At 37.1% G+C, this 12,186-nt stretch overlaps 2 protein-coding genes across 9 annotated transcripts in view; both read right to left on the bottom strand.

Annotated features, from left to right (window-relative positions):
• Positions 1 to 1,001, bottom strand: part of ND-24 (NADH dehydrogenase ubiquinone) — a 3,443-nt gene extending 2,442 nt beyond the window's left edge. Inside the window, exon 1 of the mRNA XM_022812175.2 lies at positions 843 to 1,001. The gene's annotated coding sequence lies outside the window, so the exon portion shown is untranslated. The remainder of the gene's footprint in view (positions 1 to 842) is intronic.
• Positions 1,002 to 2,325: 1,324 nt separating this feature from the next.
• Positions 2,326 to 11,026, bottom strand: LOC111253155 (uncharacterized). 8 transcript variants are annotated; one of them, XM_086992654.1, is made up of 8 exons: positions 10,513 to 11,026; positions 7,550 to 7,611; positions 7,074 to 7,265; positions 5,570 to 5,755; positions 5,075 to 5,231; positions 4,333 to 4,456; positions 4,142 to 4,218; positions 2,326 to 3,622 (listed from the first exon to the last, which is right to left on the bottom strand). In XM_086992654.1, the coding sequence occupies exons 3-8, from the start codon at positions 7,217 to 7,219 to the stop codon at positions 3,494 to 3,496; spliced, it is 819 nt and encodes a 272-aa protein (XP_086848780.1). In that variant the 5' UTR covers positions 7,220 to 7,265; positions 7,550 to 7,611; positions 10,513 to 11,026; the 3' UTR covers positions 2,326 to 3,493. The 8 variants fall into 8 exon arrangements, with proteins under 8 accessions (XP_086848780.1, XP_022667904.1, XP_022667908.1 ...); XM_022812169.2 differs by having other exon boundaries at positions 7,550 to 7,575; XM_022812173.2 differs by having other exon boundaries at positions 5,570 to 5,686; positions 7,550 to 7,575.
• Positions 11,027 to 12,186: the final 1,160 nt, after the last annotated feature.

Here is a 12,186-nt window from a genome sequence, read left to right as displayed (position 1 = left end):
ATAAACAAGAATAATGCGACAATGATAAGTAACGTTCAATCTTGTGTTCAAACCTGTAGCAGATATACGCACCATATTGTTGATGTGGACTTCAGGGCACTTTAAATCTAAGATTTATTATGGAAAAGAGGACTGCGGCAGTAGCTTCAGTTCTTTTGACTTTGTTTCCATGCAGATGTATGTAACATCTTCTAGTCAAGAACAATACTAATAGATTAACGATGACAGGTTCGTTGTTTACATTAATTATTTAGCTTTTATTATTCACTTCATAGTAAATAGTTCTATAACGATATTTTTCTTGGAGTAATTATCTAATCTCTGTTATTATTAAACGCACAATCGCTCTACTAGAATTAGAAAGTTTGTGCTCGAAGGTCATGTAGCAGACACGGGCTAGCTTTGTGCCAAGTTACTATCGAGCTTCAAATATTAAAATATGTGAAATAATAAAAATAAAGGATGGAATATAAATTTAGATACAAGTCGTGATACCAGAGCCTATCACAACTCTTCTTTCTGGATTCAGAACGTTTATCCAATACTAAAAAGGATACCATCCGGCTGTAGAGCTACTGACAGTCTCAAATAATGTAATTGCCTCAAAGATCATAAAAACGGCACTGATCAGGCAATTTCATACTGTTTCATGTAATCGCTAGACTTGATTCCCGATTTTGCTTCGCTTACTTGCCGCTCATAGATATTTACCATATTCCAATAAGTTAAACCTTTTTTTTTGTATTATCCGAAAATCCAGCCATTATGTATAATATAACATACATTTCTTCAAAGACAATTAAAAAGGAGACTTATACTAAGAGATACTCGTTTTCACTCACTTTTTATTGCTATCAAAATTCTTTTCTTTCACTCTGTTTGCCACTGTAACTGCGGTCACCTCCTAATAATCGGCTTTTCTATCCCTTAGAACAACAACAGAAAAGCGACAACACGATCCCAGAACGTGCCAAGTCCTTACAGCTGTTTCTTGTAGCAAATAAATGAATTATTGTTGATGGGAACCTTTTAGAAAGCTGCTGAGCGCGGACTAAAAGAGTCTGTGCCATTGTGGAATAGAAATTTCTGTGTAGAGTTCGGATCCTAGCCATGGGTTATATAGCAGAAGAAGAGTTCATACAATTCCGCAAAGCATTCGAAAACGATGAACAGAAAATGACTGTTTATGCAGAGAAAATTGCGGTGGAAGAAACACGATGGCTTATTAATACAATGACTATTAAGGACTAAAAAAATGTACTTCTTCTTTTTAAACTATTTTGCTGCTTTTTCTCGACATATGTAAATTTCATCACGTGTGCGAAAATGCTATCACATGTGTTAAATATAAAAAAAGGTGTTATTTGATATATTATATATTACTATGACCCTTAAGCTGCCATGATTAATCAAACAAGGCAGTATATGAGATTTCCTCATACGGTGGGAACGATCGTTAGTTGTATCTGACTATTTCTGACTACTATTATTTATCTGGCTGTATATTACTATATATGACTATATGCACCATCAAAGGATGTTTAAAGTAGATACTCTACGATGGAGCAATTATCCATAATACATTATAAAGGCAGAGATGGATTTTATACAACAAAACAGCTACACATGTTTACACATATTGCCAAGAGCAGATGGGGCAAAACGATTGTTTGAAGGGGTAGAACAATGATTGTTATGCAAAGCAGAACAAAACGAGGAGGCATTTCAATAAAAAAAAGCAAGTCATCATAACTAATTCTTTAAAATTACAGTTACTGACCATTCTACGTATAAACCAAAGAGATATCACAAGAAGCATCACTAATTTATGTTTTGACTCTTGGGAGGTTTCCCCGAGCTACTTAAGTGTGCGCAAGTTATATTTTCTACCATAAATGGATTAGATAGTTTAGGTACTCTTACTACGAACGTTGCTGCTCCTTGTTGTTCACCTGGGAATGGGAACTCTTATTACTTAGTAACGCTTTTTATATGCCCTTGAGTTCTTGGTTAATGAAGTTATCTAGGCATTCCATTTCTATTTTATTAGGGGCTTTTTTTGAAGTGTTTTACACTCAAAAGTGAAAAAAGTACGCGCACCCCTTCTCTCATCAACTATACCCCACGCTGACTTATTTACGGCTTTTGACACGTTCTAGGTGTGCTCTACTACTTAAAATCTAGATGGCTGTACCAACACTAAGGTAGCCCTAGAGCTGCTGGGCGTACCACAGAACTATTATATTGAGTCAAAAGCAAACAGAATATCCTGACTTTCGACTTTACTTAGACGTGTGCTCACACTGTAAATGAAAAAACTAAAAATCGTTTAATACAAACTTTCTTTACTAATGATCCTCATGCGGGCGTTCGTATATATTTTCAGTAGAATAAATGAAACATAAAAAAAACTCTTGCAAATCAGTATATATCTTCGTTCCTTTGTACGATATTACCATAATTCAATATTCGACCGTGACCCATCACTGCATTTATTGCTGGCACTTGTATTTCAGTAAGTTCATTCATTGTTTAAACCAACAGGTCCAACATATGTTGCAACCAGCAACGCGTTTCGCTGTTGTTTCCATTGCAACACTTGCGCAAAATCCATTAAGTACTTCCCAGTTACGTTTAAAAACAGTAAAATCTAAATCAGCATTTTCATTAACGATTGTAAACTTCTCTGTTGAAAAGTAAATGGTATGACACTCGATTTTCTGACCGCTACAGGAGTTACTACAACTTTAAAATATGCTCAACGTCGTTGGCTTGCCGATTGTTTTAGGAGGAAAATTCGGGAAATGAATCCATAGTAAATACTATAAAATCAAATTTCAGCCAAGTACTAGATTTAAGCTACTGGCTAAATGTTGGCTTTAAGGATTTCGAACCATCATTGGACTGTTATTTACCATCCACATGAGTCAGCAAGCTGCTTCTTTATATTGTAGTATTGCGCCCATTAGGGATCTAAGCAAAAAAAAAAAGCGTAATTTATGGTGACTTAGATGATTAGAACTCTAACCAAAACGATCAGGGATCACTGAATCAAGCTCCGACGGCATACATCACACAAGTGTGTGATCAGAACAAAAAAAACAAAGCATTAATAACGACGAATAACGGTCACAATGACCTAGTGTCTGATCCACCGTAACTGCGGTATTAGAACTATTGCTTTTTCAAGCCTAAGAACCAAGTGACGGCTCTCGAATGTCGAACGAAACATCACAGGACGTTGGCGTCTACGGTGGAGATGTAAAAGTGTTATATACACTAGGCTATTACAGTGAATGCCCAAATATGCATGGCTTTGGAGTCAAACTGAGATTTGGTTTAACTTACATGTATCACCAGTGGTATATGACATGCATCTAACAGTTCTATAGTGCCAGATATTTCTAAACTCAAACATATAATTTAAATTGAAAATTATAGTCAATCTTTGATGATCATTGCTTAAAAATAGGCGAAATGACCTAGCCACGATTTAGCCGGGCCTATAGGACAGTGAGATACGATGATGTCGGACCATGCGGCGAACCATAATACCCCTGGAGTGCTCGCGATGAAATTCGTAGACTGAAGAGCCTTCAGGAAGGGCCGCAAACAGCGCCGCCTGTACATAAAAGCAGACGGAAGTTAATTTAAAATTATTCAAAATTGATTCGAATATATATTTGCTACATTCTATTATATATCGTTGTGCCTCTGTATTAACAAAAAAGGTATGTATATAAATGGCCAATAATAGTCAAATCTTTAAAGTCAATCTTACCAAAGTTTTACGGCGTACAACGTAACCGACTTCAAAGCAAGAGTATTATCAACCTGTTTTAATCAGTTCACTTGAATTTCACCAAATCCAACATTTATGAATATTATATCTCTAGATGCTTCAAATAATTTGAAGAGACATGGATAGTACATGTAGATGAAACAATGTCTTAATGATGGCATTAAAAAACGAAGTCTTTGCTGAAGTAGCCATTTTATGAGTGACTTTAGTGGTTAAGAGATAATTAACGTCTTATTAATGAAGATAGGGACCGCTCTTTGTGAATAGAATTAGAAACAATCATTAGACGTTCGAAATGACTACTTATTTTTTGGTATACTATGAATAACTTGGGTGTACCTGGACCTCCTGAGAAAATGACCATCCTTCAAAAAATTCTGCTTGCCGATCATTCACTATAGATGACAGCGTGCAACCTGTAATCACAAACGGTTCTTCATCATGCTTTTGCGCTATGTAACTTTTATGGAAATGGAAGAAAAATATTGGACCATCAAGCTGGATGACAGATTTGTGAAAATACCGATCACCTGTGAGCGCTGAGCCTAGCGTCGTAATGCAGTGGCTTCCGCAGGCTGTTGGAGAAAAAAGCCGTTCAAACACCGAGCAATATCTCAGGGTGCAATTCCAGATCTGACTCTGACCGCTGACCACCTGCAAACCAATAAGAGGGCTGGGATGCATTTTTCCCTTTCTCAAATAGTCGTAAATTTCTGTATTAAAAATTCCGCTGTATCAAAAATAGCTTTTTAAGCTATATTGATTAATTTTCAGACTTTCTAAACCTAAAGTCTACTGAGGATCCTTTGCTTTGTCCCACAAAATTTTTTGTCGAATTTTTTAAAGACTGGATGAAAACTTGTCGATTGCAAGCAGTAAAGAAATTTTTTTTTTTTTAATATATAAAATCCGTTAAAAAGTTTAAAAAATCCGTCCAACGGGAAAGAATCGGATAATAGCTGATTTTTGATTATCTAGCACTATCTAGCATCATCGTTGTTTACCATGACAAGCTTATTGTTTTGTTCCAAAAACGACTAACTTTCGTATGGTACCAAGCGGATGAACGCATGCCCGCTGCGACAGACGAAACAAATATGCATATATATATATATATATTTTTTTTTGTGAAGTTCAGTACTTGAAGCTCTCAAGAAATCACTGCCGTACTGCTTTTGTGTCATACCTTCAGTGGTGTGATACTATTTATCTAGAATCTAAAATCTGTATTTTAGTTTATTGAATGCTTTAATATTTTAATTGATTTCTCACCTGACTCAGTTGTCGCGGATGCGGCGCAAACGAATCTAACACGAAAACGTATAGATGGTTCCGTTTGCGGAGAAGAGCTAAAAATGCGGGAGTAACCTTCTCGATTAAAACTGTCGGACGGCTGATCTCGTTCTTGATCTTAATTGTGATGAAACTGCTGATAAAGACCCATGAAAGAGCTCTTTTATTACGTGCTTTTACGTTACATAACTTTCCTTTGATTTAGAAATGCGTCGAGTCCTAAAGCATTGAGTGTATCTTACACTCTAGGAAGATTCAATTTCAATAGATACACATCTAAATCGATTCCTCGAGACAATCGAAAAGTGATTCAAGACTCAAAGAGAAATATCGAATGCAGGATTAAATAGGGGGGGATCCAAAAGGGAAAAAAAAAAGGAAATAATTCGCCAGTTTCGTAAACTAGACAATATTTGGTTAGTTAGTCAATGATTCATAAATGTGGCGGCTAAATGTATCCGTTTGTTGGATTACTTGTTCGGACGGCCGTCGAAAACAACAACCATTGGTTTGAAGCAGTATTCCCGCTTGATGGTGTCGTTGGCATACATGTAAGCGAGCTGACCGCGCAGGTTCTCGTTTTTGGTGTGGCTGAAGATGACCAAAGTGAAACATACAGACGAATCCAACGCCGTTTCAGTACATGGATCGAAGTCCAATCTGAATGCATGAATAAGAATTAGAAGTTACCGCGGTCACTGTATTCTATATGAAAGCGAACCCACGAACAGACAATTTCCGTGCTGTTGTTAATAACGAAGTTAACATTGTGGATTATCCACACTGTAGCTACAATTGTCTTAGCGCTCAAGATCCTGTTTATAAAAAAAAAAATAGAACAAGTGATCTGCAAAGGTTTAAGAAAGAACTTTAGGGTTATTCAAAGCATTAAACTATGCTAGGGTAGTAATAATAAGAACTTAGAGTTATGCTCTGACAAGGTATACATATATAACATGATCTAGGGGAAAGGGTGTACGAATTAGATAGTACTCTAAATCTGATTTCGTTGTTCACAGCAGCCGCTTGTTTTTAGTCATTTGGACACATACAAATAAAAGCTATACACTATCGTAGGCTAATAATATACCATAAAGCTCAAGCTTCCTGCCTTACTCTCAGATATAATTGCGCCGATTTTGTTGTTGCAATAAATAAACCTGAAACTGCGTATTCTAAGGATCAATAGGATTTTCTGTTGTACAATAACTAGACGAAAATAGCTACTAATGATAAGGTTTTTTGCTGATAAATTCTTCTGAACGTTCCCGAAGCATTTTGGAAGCAGAGTCCAAGTATGTCTTCTACTTCTAAATGTAGAGCTTCTGGAGGGCCAGCATGGAGAGTACTTTTGCCATAACAGTTGACAATAAATGATGCATGCTTTGCGGGTTATCAACTTCACAGACTTTTTTTAAAGCAATATTTTGCTTATAGTAAGAGCTAGACGAATTATCTACATGAAATGCTAACAGACGGCATTGAAATATAATAATTAACACTAGACAGGCCCCACAAGTTCAAGAAGTCCCTGAAGTCCTTAGTATTCATTTAATCACAATAACCGCCTTATAGTATAGCAATACAATAATAAGAGTTTCAATTCCAGTAGCAGTAATTTCAAATAACAATCTGCCTAGCTTGATTTAGTATTTTCAGAAACGATTTCCTAAGTGACGTTTTGTGGCCTTCAGTGGCTCGTAAGCTGCTTGTTTCTAGCAGAATTGTGTTGAATGAAGATCGAAGCACGAACTGGCTTTCCAACAAATAGTTCGAAATGACCGTGGCGAAAATATAACAAGCTGTACTAGTTTCCCTCTCAGCCCTTCTGACCAGCCAACGAAGCAATGTTGATGTCTTCCGCTTAATGTGGTACATGGTCGACGTATCCCCAGTTCAATACGCAACAGCCAGGACTCATGTAATACGAGAATGCACATATCAAAACAAAGCAGAGTAAAATTGAATCGTTCGTTACCTTATCGAATGTAGCAGTGGAGAAGAATGTGGCTCCTCTTGAGTGCCCGATAGCGCCTTATACAGGCCGAAAAGAACCGCGAAGACAAAGAGTACTGAAATAGCAAAAACCAGGACCCCCAGCGCCACCTGTTTGGTATTCATCATCACCGCTATAGGAAACAACTATCCCTGATGTATTCAGTCTATTCAGCTGTAACAAAGCCAGTTTACCATCATTAGAACCTAGTAATAAAAGAAACAATTATTTTTCATTTTATAGAAATATTAACTTTTCGTTACAACGATCGGTTTCGGTCAACGCTATCAAGTGTCTACCAGCCTACGCTATACTTACTTACGATTTTACGTACATAGTTACTTAATCAAAGCTAACAACTGCTCTCGGGATTCGAATTGTTTGTAGACATTGTAATAAGGTTTATCTGTTTGAAGTACTGTATTAGCTGAAAGTCAGCAGAATTGAAAGAAACTTACCGTTTTTGGAATCCCTGAGGTGATCACTACATTGTCAAGGCGGGCCAAAACGGGTAAAGCACCTTTTAGTTTCAAGACGCAAATATAAGTTACATAAAAAAAAATTGTTGCATGAAAGGGAGTGTCTTAAATAAGTGACTACCGTTGCCTAACGTAACGAGGGACCAGCTTCATATAGGAGCCTATGTATAATAGTTACGTTAGTATAAGTAGTATGGTATAATAGTTATAATAATTCAGACGGGGTGTGATCTAAATTTTTTTGACCTCCAGGGAGTCAGAAATATTGAACTAAGGCATTTAGAACTGCAGTCTAAGGCGTATGGAAATCCGCCAAGGTTAAAGAGTGGGTTAAAAAAATCCAAAAATAGACGTAAACGATATTGTAGTGAAATTATCTTTTTCAAAAAGTGCCCAAAAGAATACTGACAAGCCGTCATGCCACAAATATAGTTCTCTATTTATTACGTAATAAAGGCAAGCCATATAATATTATCTAGGTTAAGGTGGTTCTTGCATTCATCCACTTGACGATCGCCGATTTTAGCCGACACTTAACTAAAAGACCCATGCGAAGATATTAAGCGATGAATTGAATTTAGAGGCATAAAACAAGCAAAGTTTTTTTGACGTGTTATATGAGAATAGAAACGAGAGCTATATAATACGGAACTAGCCGAAAATGTAGCATACGACATAAAACGAGCTGTTATATGTAGCCCTAATTTCTGGATACCTACGTGGCTTATTCGAGGTGCACAAGAACATCTCGATGTTGACTTTTTTTTTCTGTCATAAACCTAAAAAATACGAGCTCGTAGAGCATAAGTAGGCATATAAAAAAAGGCTTGCATTATTTTTCTTATATTATATTTTCTGCCTAATCACTGCCGTGAATCGAACAATCCATTGCATACAATTTTATTTAACAGTACCACATTACAGTTTAGGAAAATCAAATGTCTTGTGGCAGTACTTTTTTGGTTTCGATTATTGCAATTAATAAAATTAACTTCCTTACTCAATTTACAACGGTTTTAGTATTATGCTACTTTACATGCACTGTATGCATGCTCGCTTTTGTTAATATTCAGATATCGATACATTATAAGTTATCAGTAAATGAATTTAGAACAGGCAAAGCAAACCATAACATCTCATTCAAATGTTTTACTGTTAATTTAAATGAGTGCCGTATTGGAATTTTAAAGTGTTTAATTTTACAAGTGTTCTATATGAAGTAAAACCTATGCTCCTATTATTAGTGAATCCAAGTTTACTTATACCTTGTTTTACCAGAAACTGAACCTCCGCGCAATCTTCCTAGTGAGAAATTAACTCTAAGTATTAAAGAATTATTCCATGTACACCGTAAAGCAACTACATTCCAACTATCCGAACGTGTCTTCACCGTTTCCACAGCACAGGGGTACGTGACCCCTATTTGGACATGCCAAAGTATGCCAGTTGCTAGCATCCAAAAAGTCAGCATATACGATTTTGGCAAACATGTACCCTTATTATCATTAAGTTTAAATGCACCGCGGCTTCGTCATACCAGGAAGCGAAAATGGCAATTGGTAACAAAAAAAGAACGATACGTTGTAAACATGCGTTACGCTAAATCAACATTAGTTCATTGAAATAGGGTCTGGAACAGCGTTATATACATATATAGATATACGTATATATGGTCCAGGTGAGTCAATAAAAAATATAATGACCTTGGTGAATTTTACTTTTTTGTTCATTTATTGCGTTTGCTTTTTGCTCTACCCAAACTTCTGTGATTTTTACCTACTTTCTCCCCCACTGTTACTAAAGTAGAAAACCGTTATTGTATAGCGTATAGAAAATCCTCCCGTCCAGAACAACACTGTAACATGCACCGGAGAAACAACAGAACTTCTAACTTGTATCATCTATCCTAGCCCGAGTTGTTGTTTGAATAAGCGGCTTCCACTATAGCGTTCTTTTGTTTCTAATGGCCAGACGATGAATGGATAATCGTTTGCTTGCTACAACGGTAATTATGTGTACGAGAAATTTTAAATGATTTTTTCGCTCTTATATAACGAGAGCATAAGATTTTAAGCGAAAAGTTCATCTCATAACATAAATTTTGCAAAGCATTTGTTCGAAGGAGGGCAAAATCCTTAAAAATGAATTTCGAAGATAGGTACGCGTACGGCCAACGCTTATTGTAGCCATGCAGATATTTTACGAGTCTAACAAATCGAGTCAATTTGTTCTGTTCCAGTGATTTGGAGGATTAACCCAACACCAACAGTATTGATTCTCGGCCAATGTCTGGATTGCAGACTTATGCATCCTTGACGTTTCAGAAAATGCTACGTTATGCTTTTTCAATGTCGTGCCAAAGGTGCTTTAGTAAATTAATGAAACGCGTTTTTATACTCACGGTAGTCGTGTTATTGAAAGCTGCCTATGTTGTGTGAGTTGCCAACTTGTCTTCGTTTGTTATATATAATGGCATTATCAAAGTTACCCAGTAAACTTTTCTGATACTGCAAGTCCGTTGTTTAGATATTTACTTAGCATACGATAGATATTTAGTTGTATAACAGATGATTCTGTATAAATATCGTCAAAAGTATTATGCTCCACTGTATTAGTTAACCGATAATACCTCTTTGTATTTCGAGTTTTACGTCCGGTATCGCCGTTAGACATTCCATCAGACGGCTGACTGCCAGCACGAAACGATGCCTGTCTATACTCGGGTTCCAACCTAGACTACGTCGTGCCGTAAGATTATTAGGCTACAGTATCTAACCAGATACATCTAAATGTCAAGCCAAGCATTTCATCTGAAGCGACATGATAGGAACTTATCTTGAATATCGACAAGCCTGTAGAATTATATACGACGCGATGGCACATTATCCTTCAATCAAGTTCATTGCTTTGTGCAAGATCTTTGAAGTCCATGTTATACTTACGATGTTAACGATTTTCAGCCTTTGTTCCAACATATCGTCCGGTCACCAGACGTAATATTCCTGGCTATTTATCCTATTTACTAAATCTTCTCAACGGCAAGGATGCGTTCTCGGTGAAGATCCACTTTTTGGAGTAAGCTAGGCTTTGTCTGTGATTATACCATTTTGGGCCATCGCAGGAGGATAGCAAATGGGTCGAACATGATGGAGTATTTAGTGCGTTTCTGTCTAGGTTAACAGGCAGGTGATGCCATCCCTGACGTAATACAATACACACGCAAACTATGCACAATAAATAACAATATCCAGTCATTCAGGTGGGTGAAATAGAAAAGTTTTGCTAAGGTGCAACAATATGCCACCACAGCTGGCAAGGCCTATAATAATTACTACAAAGAAAGTCATAGAGACTATATGAAAGGCGCGAGGGATTGCGATGTTACGCTATCAACAAAGTACACTAAGTCGCAGCTGCCTAACGCAGACAGGATAGACCACTATACACCGCGCGTTACCTCAAACCCGGAAGCTCGACATCTCCCGAATGAAGCCCTCGATAGGCCCCGGGTATAAGAGGCCCTCGCCTGTGACCGGACGGGCCTCTCCACCTAATGGATGGGCTATCCTGTCGTGCGACAGGTCGTGGATGAGGAATCGGTCTTTGTGTCTAGTGATTCCATGGCAAAGCACAGAACAGGTGGGTCCCGATACGCTGCACTTTGTCTAATCGCTTTCGGTAGAGAGTTCTTATTACATTGTGTTTTTTATCGGTGCCACCGGACGTGTAGCCGACGCAAGCAAATGCTATCAGGTGTCCAGCTGTTACCATATATTACGCGATGCTATTGCCTTCTCTTGGCTATACTCAAAACTGAAGTGCAACAACTGTCATAGAAATTGGACAAAAGAAATACGACGGGGATGATCGTGTTGTTTGTGCCGTTTGAAGCAAGCCGTTTTCTAAAAGTACCCGCATGTGGAAATTCCTTTAACAAAACATGGAGGAACATCTTATCCTAATGATCTAGAGAGAACTGGAGAGTAATAGTTGTTTTGAATATGCATTATTCCCAAAACATTTGAATTAATTATCACTGAGTTTTTTTTGCACTACGTATGCTTACGGTGTTCCTAAATTATGGGATTGTACGGTCCAATCAAAACGATTTAAAGTCAAGGGGAGTTTGTCTTAATTTTTTTTCTCTATCTACTTTTGGAAAATTTCCTTTTTTTATCCATGGCACTTTATCGCATAGCTTTCTCGCGGCCTCGAAAAAGAAAATATAAAGCCTATTGTTTGATGGAAAAAATCACTACTAACATGTGCTCTCCTTATCTCAAGCGAATTTTACTTGGTTTTAGAGTTTGCCTAGACCATCATAAAAAGCTCTTAATTAAGTATAACTAGGTTCAGGCTTCAAAAGGAAGTAAATAAAAAAAAAAAAAAAAAGGTGAATAAAAATGCGCTCCATATGACCTTACCCTTACATTGCTCCCTTTGGGTATATGCCTAATTTCGAGCCCTATGACCATAGTTAGCATATTAGGTCTAATTTATGTAAAAGAAGTCTTCAAAGCGCATGGGCTAACAAAACAATACTTGGTATATACTATACGAAGCTGTGTTAAGCGTAAAAAGGGACGAATATAATGAGTTCGGAGCATTTTAACAAT

Source organism: Varroa destructor, unplaced genomic scaffold, assembly GCF_002443255.2.
Source record: "Varroa destructor unplaced genomic scaffold, Vdes_3.0 BEIS01000006.1, whole genome shotgun sequence".
Lineage (NCBI taxonomy): Eukaryota > Metazoa > Arthropoda > Arachnida > Mesostigmata > Varroidae > Varroa > Varroa destructor.
The sequence above is the reverse complement of the archived record's forward strand: the minus strand, read 5'-3'. Positions and strand labels throughout refer to the sequence as shown.

Bases quoted from the DNA above. Each gene is read 5' to 3' on its own strand.
- LOC111253155 (XM_086992652.1), bottom strand. From the start codon at position 10,243: ATGTCTAACGGCGATACCGGACGTAAAACTCGAAATACAAAGAG. The intron at 7,576-10,199 runs GTATTATCGGTT...TTGACAATGTAG, and splicing joins AAAACTCGAAATACAAAGAG to TGATCACCTCAGGGATTCCA. The intron at 3,623-4,141 runs GTACACCCAAGT...TTTTATGTACAG, and splicing joins CATTTTCTCAGGAGGTCCAG to GCGGCGCTGTTTGCGGCCCT.